This window comes from Typopeltis vanoorti, chromosome 9 (genome assembly GCF_054136105.1).
Source record: "Typopeltis vanoorti isolate ZY-2024b chromosome 9, IOZ_Tvanoo_1.0, whole genome shotgun sequence".
Classification (NCBI taxonomy): domain Eukaryota; kingdom Metazoa; phylum Arthropoda; class Arachnida; order Uropygi; family Thelyphonidae; genus Typopeltis; species Typopeltis vanoorti.
In genome coordinates, this window is record NC_143557.1 from 68,790,715 (window position 1) to 68,809,921 (window position 19,207).

Genomic DNA, 19,207 nt, shown 5'->3' on the forward strand with positions numbered 1-19,207 from the left:
TAAAAAGTCAGCAGCATGCGCCCGATATTTAAGCTGGTAATTACTATGAAGTCCTGACCCGGGGAAGATTGAAGGAAACAAAGAATTGTCCTAATGAAACAGAAGATAGACTGAAGCAGATGCAGAAATATGGAGGTACCATCGAGTAGAAATAAGTAAAGTTTGTTATTTATATGAATGTAATCTGAATGTGTAATGATATGTGAACCTTTATTAGTGAAGGACTTAGATACAATTATAGGTCAGGACTATATAGCAAGTTTATTTTATAGAAAGTCATGAGTGAATAGTGTTGTGTCGACTTTCTACTCATATATCTATTCTTCTATCTTTGGGACAAATCCCCGTTAAACTCTCAATCGGGTATCACGTGGTACCTCTGGGGGACAATGGAATTGCCTTGAGATCGAGGCAACACCAGAGTATCAGAGTGTCTGAGATCTACCGCTATTTATATAATAGCGGTAGATCAGCAAAATATAAATATAAAATTTATATTTCACTGCACCATTTAGCGCTATTAGATTAAACAATATTATCAATCAAGAGGTGATCTCAAGACAGTACTTAAGTGATACCTAGCAACTTTGCAGAAGTGGCCAATCTCTACCTTTGTCTAGTCTCCCGCATAGGTTCGTATTACCTTTATATGCATCGGATTCCAAAATTCACAGATAGTCTTAGTTAGATACAAAAGCAAGGTTTCTTAGATATCATAAATAATATGTACATACAATACAATAAGCTTAATTCCCATCTTAAGGGAGTTCCTGACAGTCAGGATAGAGCTAAAATAATACAATAATATAAGTATACTTAAAACTGATTATGCTGTAATTCTCTAAAGTAAGATTCTTATTTATACTCTTAAATATTTACCTTAATCATGCATGATTATCACAATAACTCATTTTCAGTAGTTCAATCAAACCACACAAAATAGCATTTATATCTTTTACAATCCCTTCATTAAATAGCAATTCCTCACTCTAGACATATTCATAACCTCCTTTAACATATTATGTAACTCTATCACAATAGGAGACAGTAAGATTTAAGGTAACCCACTCTCTCTATATCATAGCAACACAGTCCTAATTAATATCATTAATGTTCTTTCTTCTGTTTTTTACAACGTGGCACAAATCTCTCATTCACAATCAGCTAAATAAAAATAAAGTCTACTTATCTGCCCTTTTGTTCTGTATTGCGTCAATGTTCTACCGGAATCTGCCTTTCCATAACACAAAATGTCCACATGCTCCAATCTGGCTTTCTATGGACTGCTGGGCTTATTCCTTCCGCGGAGATACGACCGCCGAGTTCCGCTGCTGCCTTTATCGAAATCCTTCGGAATGGAGGCACTGCCACCCTTCACGGCACCGCGAGATGAACAAACAAGGAGACCCAGGAACAAAAAGCCTCTTGTGAGGGGTGCATGCCCCTTTTATTTCCACTTTTCTTTCTCGGCATTTCTCGCATTCCACAATGTCCAGCCAACTCACTCACGTGGTCTTACGTCACGGCTTCCAGCCTTCTCCGCTATCGCACGTGCACTGACGTCACGCTATTGCTTGGGGTGAGCCACTCCTTCAGCCTTGCCATTTTTGGTGAGTTTTAAGGCTGCCTGTACCTCTTCGTGAGATACTAGGTGTACATGTTCAGGAAGCTCGGTGCCTGTCAGGATTTGTCTGATCGAAGATTGCACAGTAATTTTTCTGATAGAGCTGGGACATATCTTGGAGGTTTTCAATAAATGATTAACCATTTGATCAGGAGTTATCTCTGTGTTTTGTGTGTTGCTGGTTCTGCCCCACCTAATTTTCTCAGAAGCAACCAGCTTTTCCGGCTAGATGTGGTGAAATTGAGTTCATGGATGGTTGAGATCCATTTTTCCTTTATGTTTTTATCCAGCATTGCTATGAGCCCCTTAGCAAAAATTGGGTCTTCAGTCTCTTCATATTTGGCTAAAAGTTCCTCAGTTTCTCTACTCCAGCATGGGATGTATTGAAATTTAATACCTATGGAATATTCTGCATCAGGTACATATTGGGTTATGTCCTTGAGGCCAGGCCAGATTTGATAGGTTGCCAGACCATGCTTGGGATGGCAGTTATAAGACACGAGAATTAGGCCTGGGATCTTTAGTCTATTGAGGGCTGTGTCAGGCACATGGGTTTCCTGGAGAGCCAAGATGTCAATTACTTTGTCTTTGGGTATTTTTCTGATGACTTCGGCTTTGGATTTAGATAGTCCTATGTTTAAGGAACATATCTTGAGAGAGTGTTATTTAGGAGACTGTAACTTATTTTTCGAAGCTTGCCCTCCACCCAAACAAGCAATGCGATCCTTGTTATTCCGGGCAACGATTGAGCCGGCATGGAGCTTTTTAAGTTTTGTATTTATCATAGTTGCTATAAATGGTTGGGGTGCTTAAGGCTCAAAGCTGTATAACTGAGAGGAAACCTCCACATAGCCTTTAAAGGAATGCGGAAAACCAACCAGGGCTTCTGACCTAATGTCCAATCCTCACCTTTTCGTGGTGCACCCTGTTGGGTATCTACCTGGATGCTGAACGAATGAGGATGGACTGGCAATTTAGGATTTAGCCGACCAAATTGTATTTTTATTGGCTTAAACCAATATACAAAATGATGGTACAACATGACAAAATTTCATGCCGGCTGGGGTGACGCCCGGTTAAACAAGGCCCAAGTTGTTTTCGCCAGGGAACCAGGGGTGAACAGTGAAAAGTCAGCTACTGGAACAAACCTTAAAACACACCCCAACTCAACATTACCAGAGTTAAAGATTGGTACTATCAACATAAGAAGCCTGAATGGCAAAGAAATTGAGCTAGCTGAGGAATTAGATAAGTACCAGATCGACATAATAGGCGTGACTGAAACAAAAAAGACCAAAACTGGTGAGATCTTTCTGAGCAATAAATACAAAATGTTATATTCAGGCAATGACAATCAAGGAAAAGAAGGAGTAGCATAGTATTCAACACAAAATACGAGGCGAATCTTCTTGAATGGCAGGCAGTCTCAAGTAGAGTGATGTGGGCAAATATGAGAATGGGGAATTGGACAATGAGACTTATTTGTTCCTATGGACCCACAGAAGGTTCTACTAAGGTTGAAGTGGAGGAATTTTTTGATGCTTTAGAGAAAGCAACTGACACAATGAAAAAGAAAAAGTTGGTCCTTGTTGGGGATCTGAATAGCAGAGCAGGAAATCATTGTGAGACGTACAAAAATATTTTGGGAAAATTTGGAGAAAAGAGCAAAGCTAATAATAATGGCAAATATCTGTTGGATTTCTGCTCAGGACATGTGCACATTTTAAATTTGTGCACATTTCAAAATAAAAATGTGCACAAATTCACATGGAGGGAAGAGGCAAGGAATAAGAAAAGTCTCATGACTGTGTTATATCCCTGGCGCAGGACACCAGAGTGTACAGAGGATTTGAAATTCGATGTGATCACTATTTGGTCTTGAGCAGGATAAAATTGAATTTCATATTGAAAAGAAGAACATGTAAGAAAGTTCCAAAGCGAATAAAAGTTGAGCAGCTCTCAGATGTGAACTGTAGACTAAAATACACAAAGATTATTGAAGAAATAATGAAAGACTTTGAGAACAGGAACCAAACCTAGGAGATTCATTGGCAAGCTTCGAAGAAAACCCTGATTGATTCAGCCAGAGAGGCATGTGGTGAGGTTGTCTGCAAGAATAGAAAAATCAGAACTCCATGGTGGACACAGGGAGTTAAAGAGGCAGTGAAGGAAAAGAAGAAAGTATATCAAAAGTTCCTGGCAAATAAGTCAGCTTCTGCTCTTAGAGAATACAGAAACAAATGTAAGAAAGTAAAACACTGTGTAAAAAACTAGCTAAACAAAAGTCATGACTTTGGCAAGAACATAGAAAATAAATATCAAGAAGGTGGTAAGATATTTTGGAGGTTATTGAAGAAGTTTAGAAATGGAGGAAAGAGTGCTGTAAAAGGAGTAATTAGAGATGATGAAGGTGACATGAAAATGGGAGAAAAAGATATCCTTGAAGTATGGAGTAATAAACTCCATACGAAAAATTGCTAAATGAAACAAGCAGTGATGGCACAGTGGTAAAAAACACTCAACAGGCATACAGTCAGGAATACATATCCATACTTGAAGTAGAAAAAGCCATCAAAGGCTTGAAATATGGAAACGCAGCAGGAGTAGATGATATTTGACCAGAAATGCTGAAGTATGGTGGTATAAAAGTCTTACAGTGGCTGCACTGTATAGTTCAGAAAGCCTGGACAGAGGGACGAATTCCTGATGATTGGAATAGAGCTCTAATAGTACCCATATATAAAAAGGGAAATAAAACTGAATGTGAGAATTACAGAGGTATTTCCTTACTGAGTGTTCCTGGCAAGATCTATCAAGTATGCTTGAGAAACAGTTGAGAAGAATTGTGGAAGAAAAGCTTGGTGAAGAACAAGCTGGATTCAGACCAAATTGAGGCTGTTAGGATCAGATCTTCACTTTACGACAAATAGTTGAGAAAGCATGGGAATATAACAAAGATCTGTATTTAAGTTTTGTCGATCTGGAAAAGGCATATGACAAGGTGCCAAGAGAAAAGGTATTCAATACGCTACAGTTATATGGTGTCAATGGGGCATTATATCAAGCAATACTTAGTCTTTATTTGAGTTGTAAGTCAGCATTTAGAATTGAAGGAAGTACAGGAAGATGGTTTAATGTTAAATCTGGTGTGAGACAAGGATGTACGTTATTCCCTCTGTTATTCATTATCTATATGGATCACATTATGAAGGAAAGTGGTATTAAACATGATATCAGAATTGGAGATGTTAATGTCAGCTCTTTGCTTTATTTGGACGATGTTGTACTTTTAAATAAATCTGCTACAAGTTTGCAAGATTCCCTAAATTGAATAACTGTTGTAATTGATATGGTATGAAGGTCAGCTTTAAAACGACAAAGACAATGAAAATAGGTAGAATTGTTGAAAATGTCAACTGTGTTGTGAACAGAGAACCTGTGGAACAAATAAAACATTTCAGCTACTTAGGCATGATTTTTAGTGAAGATGTTAAATTAAATATGGAAATAGACAACAGAATCAAGAATGCTGTATGGTAGGAAGTCAATTGAATAAATTTATATGGAATAAGAGAGAAATTGGTCAGAACACTAAATTAGCTGTATACAAGACAGTGTTCAAACCAGTTTTAACTTATGGATCTGAGAGCCGGCTCAGAAGTAAAACACTTGGCCAAAGACTAGAGACCGCAGATACGAGAGTCCTGAGAAAGATTAGAAGCATGAACAGATGGCATCAATAGCAATATCATATTAAAAACGAGGATATTAGGGAAGAACTTGACATTGTCAGCATCAGGAATGCATTAGCAGAGCTAATCTCAGGTGGTACTGTCACTTAAACAGAATGGGCAAGGAAAGATTAGCAAAACAAGTGTTCCCTGCCAGGTTGGCAGGAAAACAACCCAGAGGAAGACCAAGATATAGGTGGATTGATACAGTACAAAGTGCCTTAGACGATAGAAATATAAGATCTGATAATGTTGGAGTCTTGACAAGTAACAGACTGATTTGGAGGAAAATTGTAGATAGGAAGTTAGTAATAATGTAAATTTTTCATGTAGTACTATCATATCCTGTACATCCCTTCAGGGTAAATGTCAGAATTTGAGGATGATGATGATGCTATAAGTGGTCAAAGAAGCTTGGTACCTTTGGATGCCTTTGTTTGAGACATTAACTTCATGTTACTTGTGATTCCTCTCTGTGGGGTTCTTTTGTCTGAAGCACCAGCAGTGTACCACAGGATAACACTACTGGCAGTGGTGCAGGGAGGGGAGGCTGTCTCATATCCCCCCCCCCCCCAAAGAGCACAATGTTTGAGTACAATAGGAGAGATGCCATACCAGACTATTTTGTAGTATTCAAGTTGTTTAATATTCTTCTTATATCTTTCTGCCGAAAGACTGCTGAAGACATATGGACTCAGTTGCTGATATGGAAGGAGGTCATTTACCTTTGTCATCTATGCAGGAATAAGAGGGAAATAGTGATGTTAGGAGGTCAGCTTTTGCTCTGAGTTCTGTAACAGTGATGCTACCTGAATGGGAGTGCAGGTGAGCAGAAGTTGCATCCAATGACTTTTGTGAGGGACCAGAAGGCACATCTACTTTTTTTAAGACAAGAGACAAGTTTTCTGCTAGTGACTTCTATGAAATTGGATTTGGATTTGCTGGTAGTGGAGATTTACATTTATTGCATGCTTCTGCATAGGCTGAGTATGAAGCTTGGGTTCTTGATGCATGCTGCTTGTGGTAAACTGATTTTTTTTCTTTGATTGCTTTCATACATCTCTGTTAAACCAGATCTTGGAAAGTGGATAGCAATTTTAGATTGAATGCCTTCATGCCACTGAGGATGATTTCTGTGACTTTCTCAGCAGATGTCTAGGTCAGAAGAGCATAAGCAGCAGTCATTCCATGGGTAAGAAGAGTAGTACTTCTGGAGATTATCTCGCTTTGTAGTGTTAGAGGACATGAGGTTGAGTGTGATTAGAGGAGGGATGTTGTATGTTGTCTAGAAGGAGAACTAGTTAAAAAAAGATTAAGAGTATTGACAGAGTAGAAGGGATTATCTGGAATTCAAGTAGGTAGCAGCATGATTTGCATTAAATCGTTGCTTATAGCAAAAACTTCCGAATCATGTGTGGCTTGATTGGAAAAGGGGAGCCAATTGGAGGTGTGGACATTCTGGTCACTTAGGACAATGACTTTGCTGTTTGGGTAGCTGGATTATAGATGGTCGAGTTTTATGGAGATGAAGGTGAAGAGGTCTTTGTGGTTTTTTGAATTTGGAGCCTGGTAAATCCTGTTGAGTAAAAGTTAGGCTGAACTGATAATCTTCAACATAAAACTGTAGCCACAACACATCAGTCTTGCTGCTAATGATTTTTGTATTAAAAGTTATCACTGATTTGCTAAAGTACTTGACTGAAGAGTTACTGCATCATGATACAGTTAGTCAATAAATGTTTTGAATGAAAATGCACAACTTTACCATAAACATCGTTTTTTCAAATATGAGAGTAACTCGGAACACAGACCTATAAAGAAATTCTTTCTGTGTTAAAATGATGTAACAGTTCAAAATCTTATGTGCAACTCAAAGCATCGTCATTGTCATGTAATTTCAAGACACTGGCCATGTATTTTTTCAGTTTTATAACAAAGTTTCACAATACAGTTTGTTTATTTCTGTATTTCATACAGTGGTTAACTTATTGTATTTATATAGATACTGGTGGGTCGTGGTAGTAAATTTGCTATGTTAAAAATGCCTTCACATAAAACTTAATTCTATTATTTATTTTCTAAAATTTTAATCCTATACAGGGTGTTCGGGATAAATTTGACATATTTATAATTAATTATATTTTTCCGTAAGTTACATGTATTAACACACACTTCTCTTCATTTAAAAGTTTGGACCCTTCTTCATTCATATACAAGATGTCAGAAAGGATGGATAGCTGGAACCCACCTGAATCATGGAAGAGAATAACTTGTATCATGATGATTCGTGCCCGCCATCAAAATAAGGATATTACGACTGCTGCCCAATGCTCCCTGAATACAGTAAAAACAATCAGGCATGAACTAGAGACTTGCAATGGTGACTACGAGGATGTAGCAAGAAGAAAGATCCCTAGCAGACGATCTGATTGCGTTCGTACAGCAGAATTCCTCGCAAATCTGCAGGAACAGGTGTTGAAGAACCCTGGCATTGGAATTCGGGCTTTGTTCGTGGAGTTGCTAACTGTAGTCAAGCCCTGGATAACAAGGGTAGCCAATGGTAGGCCGTATGTATGGCAGCAGGATTCGGCCCCTTGCCACACCTCTGGGAAAAGTCAAAAATGGTTGTCTGAAAATTTCTACGACTTCACCAGTCCAAATGTTTGGCCTCCAAACTCCCCAGACCTTAACCCCATGGATTATTTTGTATGGGGCGCAGTTGAAAAAGACACCAATCGCACTTCCAGTAATACAAAAGCCCAGTTAATGGATAAAATTAAAACAGTTTTTGCGGCCCTTCCCAGGGAGACTGTAGCATCAGCTTGTTCGAGGTTCCGAAGCAGAATTGAAGCTGTGATCGATGCTAATGGTGGTTATTTTGAGTAAATCTTGTTGATAGTATTGTAATTAACTCTGCCTGTAATGTTTTTTTGTCAATTCATTAAATTTAATAGATACAAAGAAGATTTTCTTTTTCCTTACGAAACTGTCAAATTTATCCCGAACACCCTGTATGTGAGTGGTTGTCTAATGTATAGCACATCAGTACCATGGTGGTCAAAAAAGTTGAGGGGAAGAAGAAACTTGTTAACGCTGGATTAGAAGGCCAGCAAATTTCATTCTTTAGGAAATGTGTAAGAGGGAAGTATTCTAAATTCTGTCATTTTTTTTGACCGAGTGGTTAGCATATCTGCTTTCCAACCAACAGATTCTAATCCCACCATGAGCTGTGATGTTTGTGATTGTTTTTAGGTGGGAGATGAATTTCACTGCCCAGTGCAGTACCACTATCCTTCTTGTTGGAAATCTGAATTGGCTTGAAAAAGAGTTCCATGTTTGGTCTCTGGAGCAGGATTTCCAGACTTTCTAAAAAAATAAATAAGTAAACACACATACACATATATGAAAATTAATTCTAAAAAAACCCCTTAGTCTATCCACATTATGAATATACTATAGGTTCACACAAACCTTTTGTGTGTGTGTGGGGGCATCTCATAAAAATTAATAATAATAAATAAACTGTTTGGAATTGTTTGCTCATCAGAGACCAGGCAGAAATTATAAATACCAATTAACTATGTAAATTATAATTTATGAGAAAAGAGTACAAGAGGTTTCAACTTCGACAATGAAAATTATTAAAACAGAAGTAATAAGTATCAATTGGTATTTTCATACAAGATTAGCAAAAATATGGATATGCAAAAGTACTATTTCTTAGCTGAGATAAGGCACTAGTTGTGCCTGTTGGCACATAATACTTCTTTTTTCACCTGAAACTGAACCCTTTTGCTCCAAACACGTAGAAATATTCATTGTGTGCAGATTTGTTCTCCTGAGTTCAGGGGGAAGGGAGAGAATAAAGAAGCTAGAAAGGGTGCAAGAAGAGTTACAAATATAATATTGGAATATGTTCAGAGATTGCGACTGTGCAGATACTGATCAGAAAGAGAAGGATGGTAATATCATAGAGAGGAGACCTGTAAACTAAAGAGTATTAATGGAAAACTGGTTGATGAAAGGTTGGGAGAGGACATCTGTGGAAGTTTAGGGTTTGAGTGCATTTATGAAAGGGGTGAGGGCTAAATTTTTCTCTCACTGAGTGGAATAGTTTGCCTTTTGAAGTGGTGGGAGTGCATTTAACATGAAGGATGGGTCACCTCTGGGTCTGGCTCCCACTGATGAGACCTCAATAAAGGTTGAAACTGGTCTGGGTAGTGACCCTTCCCATAATGCATAGCACTATACATGTCTGTAAGGATATGTGCTTTGCATTATGGGATACTAAGGGAAGTGATGTGAAGTCGTTAGCTTCTATATACGAGTTGCTCCAGTCCTGAAAATACTTCAGGCACAAACGTTGTTTGCTTACACTTGGATAAAGGATTAAACCAAGTATATAATTTCTTGGTATATCTTTAATTTCTAGCATGAAGGAGTTTAAAAGATGTTATAGCAGCTGCTGTGGCTTCATTTAATCAGCCATTGCCTCCCTGGAGGTCTCTGTTAATAATAATGATATTAGCTTACATGTTCTCTGGGTGGGTTGTGCCTTGATGTTTGAGAAATGCCTATACCCATAAGTGACCCTATAATTCTCCAAGAAAATATGCCTATTCTCACATATGCATTCTCATATCCTATTCTGTATTAAAGGCTGCATTATACATTAACACCTTCATCCAGAATAAATGTGTCTAAAGCTGAACTTTATTTACTGTTATTTTATGAAAATCTACCAGAATTTTATACTGTAATGTTATTTTTATCTGAAAAAATATGTAGTATAAAAATGCTGGTAGATTTCCATAAAATAACAGTGAATAAAGTTCAGCTTTAGACACATTTAGCCTGCATCAAGATGTTATGCATAATTCAGTCTTTTGTATGTGTACTGCCTTAATCAAGTTGTACTGCATTTTTTCTTCACATGCATGAATGTTTATGCTATTTCATCTGCCAAAATAGTATTAGTTTATTTTTTGGGGATAATGCCATTTCTACTAAGGATTCTGATTTTGATTACAAAGACTAAAGTTCAGTTCTGGCCTGTCTAGTACTTTTATTTTTATTTAATTTTTTATTTTTTAGTTTAACTAGTTTATTATGCATTTTTCCCTGTTTCCACTAAATTTTTTTTTTTTCTGAAATCAAAATATGTAATATGTGCATACTCGCATACACATGAGGATGTACGATACAAACAAATTATGTTTAACTTGGACATTAAAATGGTTTTCTCCCTTTCACAGGAAAAAAACTGATGTTGAAACTTTTCAGATATTCATGAGAGCAATCTTAGAACATAAGGAAAACTTGGTATGGTGGTAAATAGCATGTTACAATAACAAAAGTTTGCACTTGAACTGTCTTCACTAGGCTACTTGTACATAGAAGCAGTTGAATTCATATCAGAATGTTCTGATATCCTATAATGTATAGCATAATTCCTTTTTGGATATATATATATATATATATATATATATATATATATATTGCTGCATACTACAGAAAGGGTCACTATGCAAGCCAGTTTTATCCTTTTTGAGTTATTGTTCAAAAAGGTCTAAAAAAAACAGTTCTTCAAAAATGGTAAGCAAACTATACATGATGTAAAAAATGTCACTGTCATCACTCTAAACCTGGATCTGTGTGTTGGTTCCACTAAACAGCACTGCACTTGAGTACCAGCACTGCAGAAAAATTCATCACTGTGCCAAACATTAGTGTCTTCATTACCATCATGTCAGATATGTATGGGGTTCAAGCCAGAAGAAACCAGCTCCACTCTTAGAGCTGGTGCCACTATATGACCTTTTGAAGTTGAATCAATGAGATAGTGAGATTCAGTCATGAAAAGTCATATTTCCATGTGCAAGTAGCAAAATGATGTATTACATTATTAGCCATAGTAGTTAATAAAGAGTAGTTAATACCAATAAAAGCAAGAATATAATTTCTTGTTCAGTATTAATTTACTTAATGACAACACCTATCTACAGCCTCAATGTTAAAAAAAAAAAAAACACCTGCTTAAGCTGATATAACATTGCATTCCTTTTTCACTAAGTCTAGTTAGCTGGATGGATAGCATCTTTGCTTTCTATGGATTTTAATTCCCATGGTGTGAAACTTTTACCTTGCTTATTTGGAGGCCTGTAAAGTGGCTTGAAAAATACCATTTTTATTCTCCAGAGGAGCAAGGTTTCTGGTTTATCTAATCTTCACCCCTCCCCTCCACAGTACTAAATGTGCTAGAAATGTGCAATATTTTATGGTTTTATCATAAAAAAAATCCATACAGTGATATTCTATTGAATGATTACCTTTCTTCACTCAAAAGTGCTTAAGAGACTGATTGTCATCTTGTTGATCATTAAAAAGTGAAGCGAATGGTGCATGTATCTTCACATTTAAATTTTTTTTTCTGTAAATGTGTGAAACCTTGTTTACTCCTGAAAATCAAGGGGACTATGCTAATTTTAATTTAATGAACACTTTATTGACACTTTAATGTCACTTTTATATAGCATGAAATACATTTGTATATTATTTTTTGATAATTTCCATAGTTGTTTATTCTTGTTAGGATTAATAAGTACTTTTGTCTATTCTAAATCCATTGCTTTAATATAGGCACTAATACAGCTACTAAATGAAGAACGATTTCAAAGTTGCAACTCCATTATTGTCTATTGCACAAGGCGAGAAGAAGCTGAGCGCATAGCATCACTTATTCGTATCAGATTTCAGGACACATCCATTGCTTTCTCTGGTAAAACTCATAATTCTGCTGATAACAGATCACAGAATGGTAAGTAGCATTATAGTTCCCGATATTGTAATAATAATTATATAGCAGCTGTTTTTATTTTTGCAATTTACGGGAAAATAAAAATTTTGAGTGTTCTTAAATCAGATAATTGTGAAGAGACTAAATTGATTCTCAATGGGAAATCAGAGAATGTTCTACATCTTGACATTTACATCTTCATTATCTTATTATCTTAACTATCCACTAACTCAGTAAATGAGGATGGGCCGAAAGTCTGAAACTAAGCCAACCAAGTTAGCTGTATTTTACATTAGCAATAACTGAAATAGTGTTTCTGATACGTAGCAGAACCTATTAGAATAAATATTAGATTTTCCATAAAATAAGCGATATGTTAGATTTTGTATAACTTTGGAAATTTCTAAAAAATAAAATAATCAGTTTACTAACAAAAGCTCACAATATCTGTTCCTCTTGAACATTCTGCAACAGGAAATCTTAATTGTTCAATGAACAAGTTCTTAATGGTCACAATCCAAGGGACTTAAAACAATGCCGGCAAAGCTTGGTCAATTGGTAGAGCCTCTGCTACTAATGGCTCAGTTAAGTAAGTTTGAGCACAGTTAGTAGTTGGAAGGGGAACCAATCGTTCGATGCTGTTGGCACACTCTCCCTCGATGAGTCTTTGGACTCCCTGGAGGTGTCAAATAATAATAATAATTGTTTCTTTCAGAAGAATGTTTCTAAAAAAAGAATGGCTGTTTCTACCATATTCTTATATTTTGTCTGGATTCAGAAGAAATAGCCATTTTTAGAAAAAAAAAGACTAACACTTTCTAACAAACCAAAAAAAAAGTCAGTTACTGCCCTCGAAAATAAACTTCTCTGTTTGTTTATCCATATGCTTATGTATCCTGTCCTACTTCAATCAAACCTCACCATAAATCTCACTTACTTCAGAAAAAGTATTTTAGGCTAGTTTCAAGCAAGTGTTTAGGGGGGGAGGGGAATCATTACACAAATCATCTTCCTAAATTCTCAGCATTGAATAGGATGTCTTGCACTTCCTCGTTCATAACATCTCTTTCTTTTTTATTATGCATATGCAATAAGAACAATAATGCTATGTTCAACAGTCCTAATGTCATATAATAATTGCAGATTATTGATTACTATTTTCTTTCAGTACACATTACAATAGTCATCCACTATAGCGAACCCAAAGTTTCCAGTATTGGTAACTGGAAATTATTAAATGTTTTAAACTTTGAATAGCTAAAGATTAAATTACATTTTTTGTTACCTAATAATTTCATAGTAATATTTTCTTATGTCAACAAATTTTTGGATTTTAATTTGAGGACATTCATGATTTTAATTTTTTGCTTTTGTAGTGACAGAATCATAAACCTAATTCATATTGCAAAATATCTTGAAGACATGGATGAAAGCATCGAAATATTTTGAAAAAAAAAAAAAAAAAAGAGAATTTAAAAAAAAAATTGCAAAGAGGTGGGGATAATTCATGGTAAACTAGCATGCAATAAACAAATTAAATTTTAACTGTTATAATTTTATAGTGCTTGCTTGGGGAAAAAAAAAAACTACAACAAAAGATTAATAAATGTCCAATATCTTACAGCCAAGCAGATAGTGTTCAAGACATCATGATCTTCTGTTAAGGAATGAAAATATAAAGGAAAAAAATTGGGATAAGACCAGGATATTGAGAATAGAAGTAAAAGGAATTAATACAAAAGTAGTGAAATACATAATAGAGACGTACGAAAGATTGACCAGGAACTGAATATGAAGGGCAATTACAAAGGACATAACAGTAACTGAGGAAAGAGCAGAATGAAAACTAAAAAAGGATGAAATTATAAACATGAATACCAGAAGAAATGTTTAAGTTTTGAAATGTACAATAGAATATATTTTATCTGAAACCTTCATAATGAACTAAATATACCCAATATTTTATAGCCAAGCGGGCATAGTCCATGACACCATGGTATGATATCTTAGACTTCAGTGAGTACTGATTAGCAGTAACCATAAAATAGAAAATTCACTGGAAAAAAAAAGTACACATTGAGGATAATAATCAGAGAAATTGTTGGGAAATCATACATCTAGCATGCATGTCTCCTCCTAATTGATAGGCTCGGTCTTGCAGGAAAGAGAAAAAAGTGATGAACAGCTGGTGTACAGAAATCATCCTCCTAATTGGTGGCCTCATTCATAGCAGCTGGAATAAATTGATATTGTTCTCTAAATAGCTGTAAATTAAGGAAATGCTGTAACATACAGTATTAAGTTTGTGTAAGTAATGGTGTTTGTGCGTGTTTGTAAAGTTCAATTATTCGTTATCTATAAATATTATGTATGTGCAAATAAAACAAGTGGTCCAAGCACAGAGCCTTGCAGCACCATTTTAGTTACCTATTTACTTCTGGGTTCTGTTCTTCCATGTCATCAGTTTTATGTCCTTCTATAAAAATAATCATAATTTAAAATTCTGAATATTTTTACAAATTGTTTGTATTAGTACATGATTAGTTTTGGTTTCATAATACGTATTGTTGGCACTTATGATGTGCCCGTTATTGATGTTATTTTGTCAAAATGAAATGTGAAGCATTTTAAAAAAAATTATGAACTTACTGGATATGGATAGTTGTGTTACTTTCAGAAATTTTATTGTGGTTTAAAATTATTAACTGCTGTGTTCTGTAAAGACATTCTCGTAACGCTAACGGAGATGACATGTCAACCATTATACCTAACTTCTTGCTTGCCACTTTCATGGAGTGCACATGTTCGCCAAGGAGTTTGATGGGTGATTGACAGCTGACAGAGAGAGCATTCAGTATCGAGGTAACGGAAACAACAAGAGAGCGCTCGGTATCAAAGTAACGGAGAAAAGACAAGGGAGAGCTAATGGAAGTTTTAGAATGCAGACAGAGGAATTTTGTTCTTACGAAGTTTATTTAGTTGTATGTGACAGTGGGAGGAATATTAATAGAAGATTCCAAAAAAAGGAATCATAGAACTGTGAGCGTTTAAAGTGGAGGAATTAAGGCTGTAATTAAGTATTGGTAAATAAAAGAAAATATTGCAATTGACGCTCTAGGAATGTTTGAGGAAATGCTGATTGGAAAATTTCATCTGTTTTAAGAACGCTGGATCTATCTGTTATTTCTACTAGAAAAGGAGACAGAATTTAGCAACTTAGATAAAGCAGTAGAAGAAACCTTTTTGCTGGTACAAAAATTAACAAAATTGAACTGCATGAGATAAAAGTACTTATACTTCGATGAATTCAGAATAGCTATACTTTAGAGTCAGGAGGAATAATGTGTGCTACATGATGAATTCATTAAATTCATCAACGCTCATATTAGCGTAAACTTCTAATTCTTTATCAGTAAGTTTTCTTTTACTAGTCATGGCAAAACTGAAGGTTTTTAGAGACTAGACGCAATAAACACAGTTGTCAGTGCATGTAATATATAGGTGGGGGTGATACGAGATTACTTGTGGTTGGCGTATGAAACAAAATTCTGTCTGATAAGCCAGCTACGAGATTACTTGTAGTGACCTTGAAGACGCAGGTGATATAAGATTACTCGTGGTTGGCGTATAAAACAAACTTCTGTCTGATAAGCTGGCTACGAGATTACTCGTAGTGACCTTGAATATGCGAAAGCGCTTGGTGTGCGGGAACAAACTATGCCCGAGGATCGTGGCAGCGAACGTTTTAATTAGTTGTGTAATTTTATTTGAAGTGTATATATTTTTGTTTTATTAAATGTGTATATTTTGTATTTGGTCTTGAGTCAGTGATTTTTCAGATTCTGAAAAAAACAGTTAAAAGTCATTGCACCGATAGGAATTGAACCCTTGTGCATATATAAAAACACTCGGAAATAGAATTAATCGTTATAGAGAAAATCTCATAGCAAATGAGGATTGATAAATATTAATTAATAAATAATTCCTCTTTATAACACTTCCTCATTTATTTCAGTTGAGGGGAAATCTTGATTCTCATAGCATCAGTTCTGAAGCTTAAAGACTTTTATCTAATACTGACAAGCATTCTTTAATTTTTTTTTTCTTTTCTTTTTTGGTCTGTATTCAGCAAAGAATCAATTGAAGAAACACAAATTCTGCACAAAATGTATGTTTTACAAAACATAACTATAATAATGCATCACAGAAGTGATAATATTTATTCAAAGGCCATATATTTCAGCCTGAAAATTACAGGCCATCATCAGTGGTGATATTAGTTAATTACAAAGTAGAATGTGAACACATGAGCAGTGAATTGATTTGAAGCAGTGAGAGCCACATATGTTATACATAAAACAGTGCAAAGGTATAACTGAGGAAACACTGTATTATTAACTATTAATTAACTGTATTATTAATTTAAAAAAAACCTTTAATGATGTGCGATAGCTAGAGGCAGTTTTTCTCAAGTTCAGACAGTGAAGTAAGACTACAGTGCTTTCTTTAAATAAGTGTTCAAATTTATAGCAACAAAGATGGAGTGAGCGTGTTTCAGATCATTGAATATTGTGGTCCATGTCTATGCCATATTGTGCAAGTCTAGATTTCTTGTCGATGATGATGGCAAGGCTAGTGTTCTTATATTCTCTTTTCCACTGAACATCCGTTTGGTCTTAAATAAAGGTGACAATCACAAGGAACTTAGTAGATGCCAGGTAGAGCAAGAGGGAAACGTTTATCTTTAGACGATGAAAGCTATGATGACAGTTTATTGACAGGAATAAATGTAGCCACTAGATCATATTTCTTAAGAATTCTAGAAATTAGTTCTGAGATGCCAGAAATGTATGGGATAAGGACTCTATGTATTGTTTCCTTGTTATTTCAGCAAATAACACATAGGAATTAGGATTTATAGGAATCAAAGATGTTGCATGCTCCACTCTGAGAAGCCATTGGGTTTCATATATTGTTTGCTGTTTAAAAGTTCTTGCTTTAGTTATGACATAGAACATATAGTGTGAGCACATTGTAATAAAGTTTTGATAATTCCAATCCTCTCTGAGAGATGGTGAGCAGATTGCTGTTGAATGTAGTGTCCAGTGAAAGTAGGCTTTCAATAAATGGAAATAATTAGATCACCTGATGATGAGCAGAGAAGTAGCATATCGAAGAAGGATAATTTCTTGTCTTTTTCTGTTTCCATAGTAAAATTATTTCATGGATATAGATTATGTTAGATAAAAAAGTAGGTAATGTTTCTTCATCATGGGGCCAGATCAACATTTTTTTTTTTTTTTGATTGACTGCAACTAAACAAAATCAGCGCAGGTATTTAGTGCAGATATAATGTTGCCTTGCATGAAATAGAGTTGTGATTGAGTTATAAATTTTCAAACTTATTGGGTAGTCACTTGTTCAAGCTCAGGAGTATCATCCTCATCACTTTCTTTTTCTCTAATAAAAGCTTCAATTTCCAGCTCAAAATCTTCATTTTCATTAGAGTATTGAAGGCGATTGATTGAACTAACAAAAACAAAAGAAAATAAATTCAAAACTGATTCAGAAAGCATAACAGTAAGTTCTGAAACATGCTGATCAAGCACTCTCCTAACATGAATTCTTATGAATGTATAATTGGAAGGAAGGTATTCTAGCTTACAATACAACAGGAGCAACCATCTAATTTAATTTCTCACAGATGTGCTATTGGAAAGGATACAAAATTCATCTAGTGACTGTTTCTTGATTCTCATAGCATCAGTTCTGAACCTTAGAGACTTCTATTTTATACTGACAACCATTCTTTAATTTTTTTCTTTTTTGGGTCTGTATACAGCATAAGAATCAATTGAAGAAACATAAATTCTGCACAAAATGTGTGTTTTACAAAACATAACTATAATAACCAAACCTAGTTCAAAAACAAACCAGGCTAAAAGTATACAATACATTAGCCTTACCGGTCTTAATGTATGGAAGCGAAATCTGGACAATAAAACAAAAAGACAAACAAAGATTAACAACAGCAGAAATGAAGTTTATGAGAAAAACTGCAAAGTATACCCTATTTGATCACAAAAGAAACGAAGATATTATGAAAGAATTAAACCAAGAACCAGTAATAGAAAAAATTAAAAAATATAAACATAAATGGATGGAACACGTTCAAAGAATGAAAACAGAAAGATTACCAAAACAAGCCTTAAAGTACAAGCCATTAGGAAAAAGAAAACCAGGACGTCCTCTTAAACGATTCAACGATGACTTCTAAGGCCAGAACAGGCCATGCTAGGCCTAAATCCTTGATACGTATGATGATGATGATGAACTATAATAATTAAAAAAAAATAAAAATAAAAAGACTGCACCTTCAGAATGCTGGATTAGTAGCTTTATTATACCAGTCTGTAATAATAATATTATTTTGAACTAGTGTTTGCTATTTGTTCATTTTTTTTTTTTATAAAAAGATTTATGTCTGTATCATGTGTATGATTATAGTAGTATATTTTGTCAGCCATAAAGTTTCTTTATCTTGCATTTCATAAATTTATTTCATGTCTTGTATCCCCCCCCCCCCTCCATTTCTTTCAATATTGATATTATTTTTATAAGGTAACATGGATTGAATGCAGCAGTTGCTAGTAATCATCATTGTAGTCTTATTGTCCTCATTTTTTTTCTCTTAGATATATTCTAGTGATACTTTTATAACAAAATATCAATAGTAATAATTGCTAATTAAGTAGTAATTCTTTGGAACTTGTGGTCAAATTTCACTAAATAGTTGGTATTTGAACATCATAAAGGTACATTTTACTTTAACAGGGTTTGTTAATTTCATCTCTTGTGGAAAAGTCATTCCCATTAATGAAGTTCCTCACTTCATCTCATATTTATTTCTTAAACACATTTCATCAACTAGTTAACTTTTTTTCTCATATTTATTTCTTAAACACATTTCATCGACTAGTTAACTTTTTCCCCATAGACAATGACTATCAGGAGATTATGGCAGAAATTAGCAACCTCTTATCAGAGAAACATCAT

The 19,207-nt window shown here is 35.0% G+C and overlaps 1 protein-coding gene across 1 annotated transcript in view; it reads left to right on the top strand.

The window, feature by feature from the left end:
* The window catches only part of RecQ4 (RecQ4 helicase), a 261,720-nt gene that overhangs the window by 145,622 nt on the left and 96,891 nt on the right, over positions 1–19,207 (top strand). Inside the window, exon 9 of the mRNA XM_090397875.1 lies at positions 11,995–12,172. Within this exon, the coding sequence (XP_090254001.1) occupies positions 11,995–12,172 (178 nt within the window). The remainder of the gene's footprint in view (positions 1–11,994; positions 12,173–19,207) is intronic.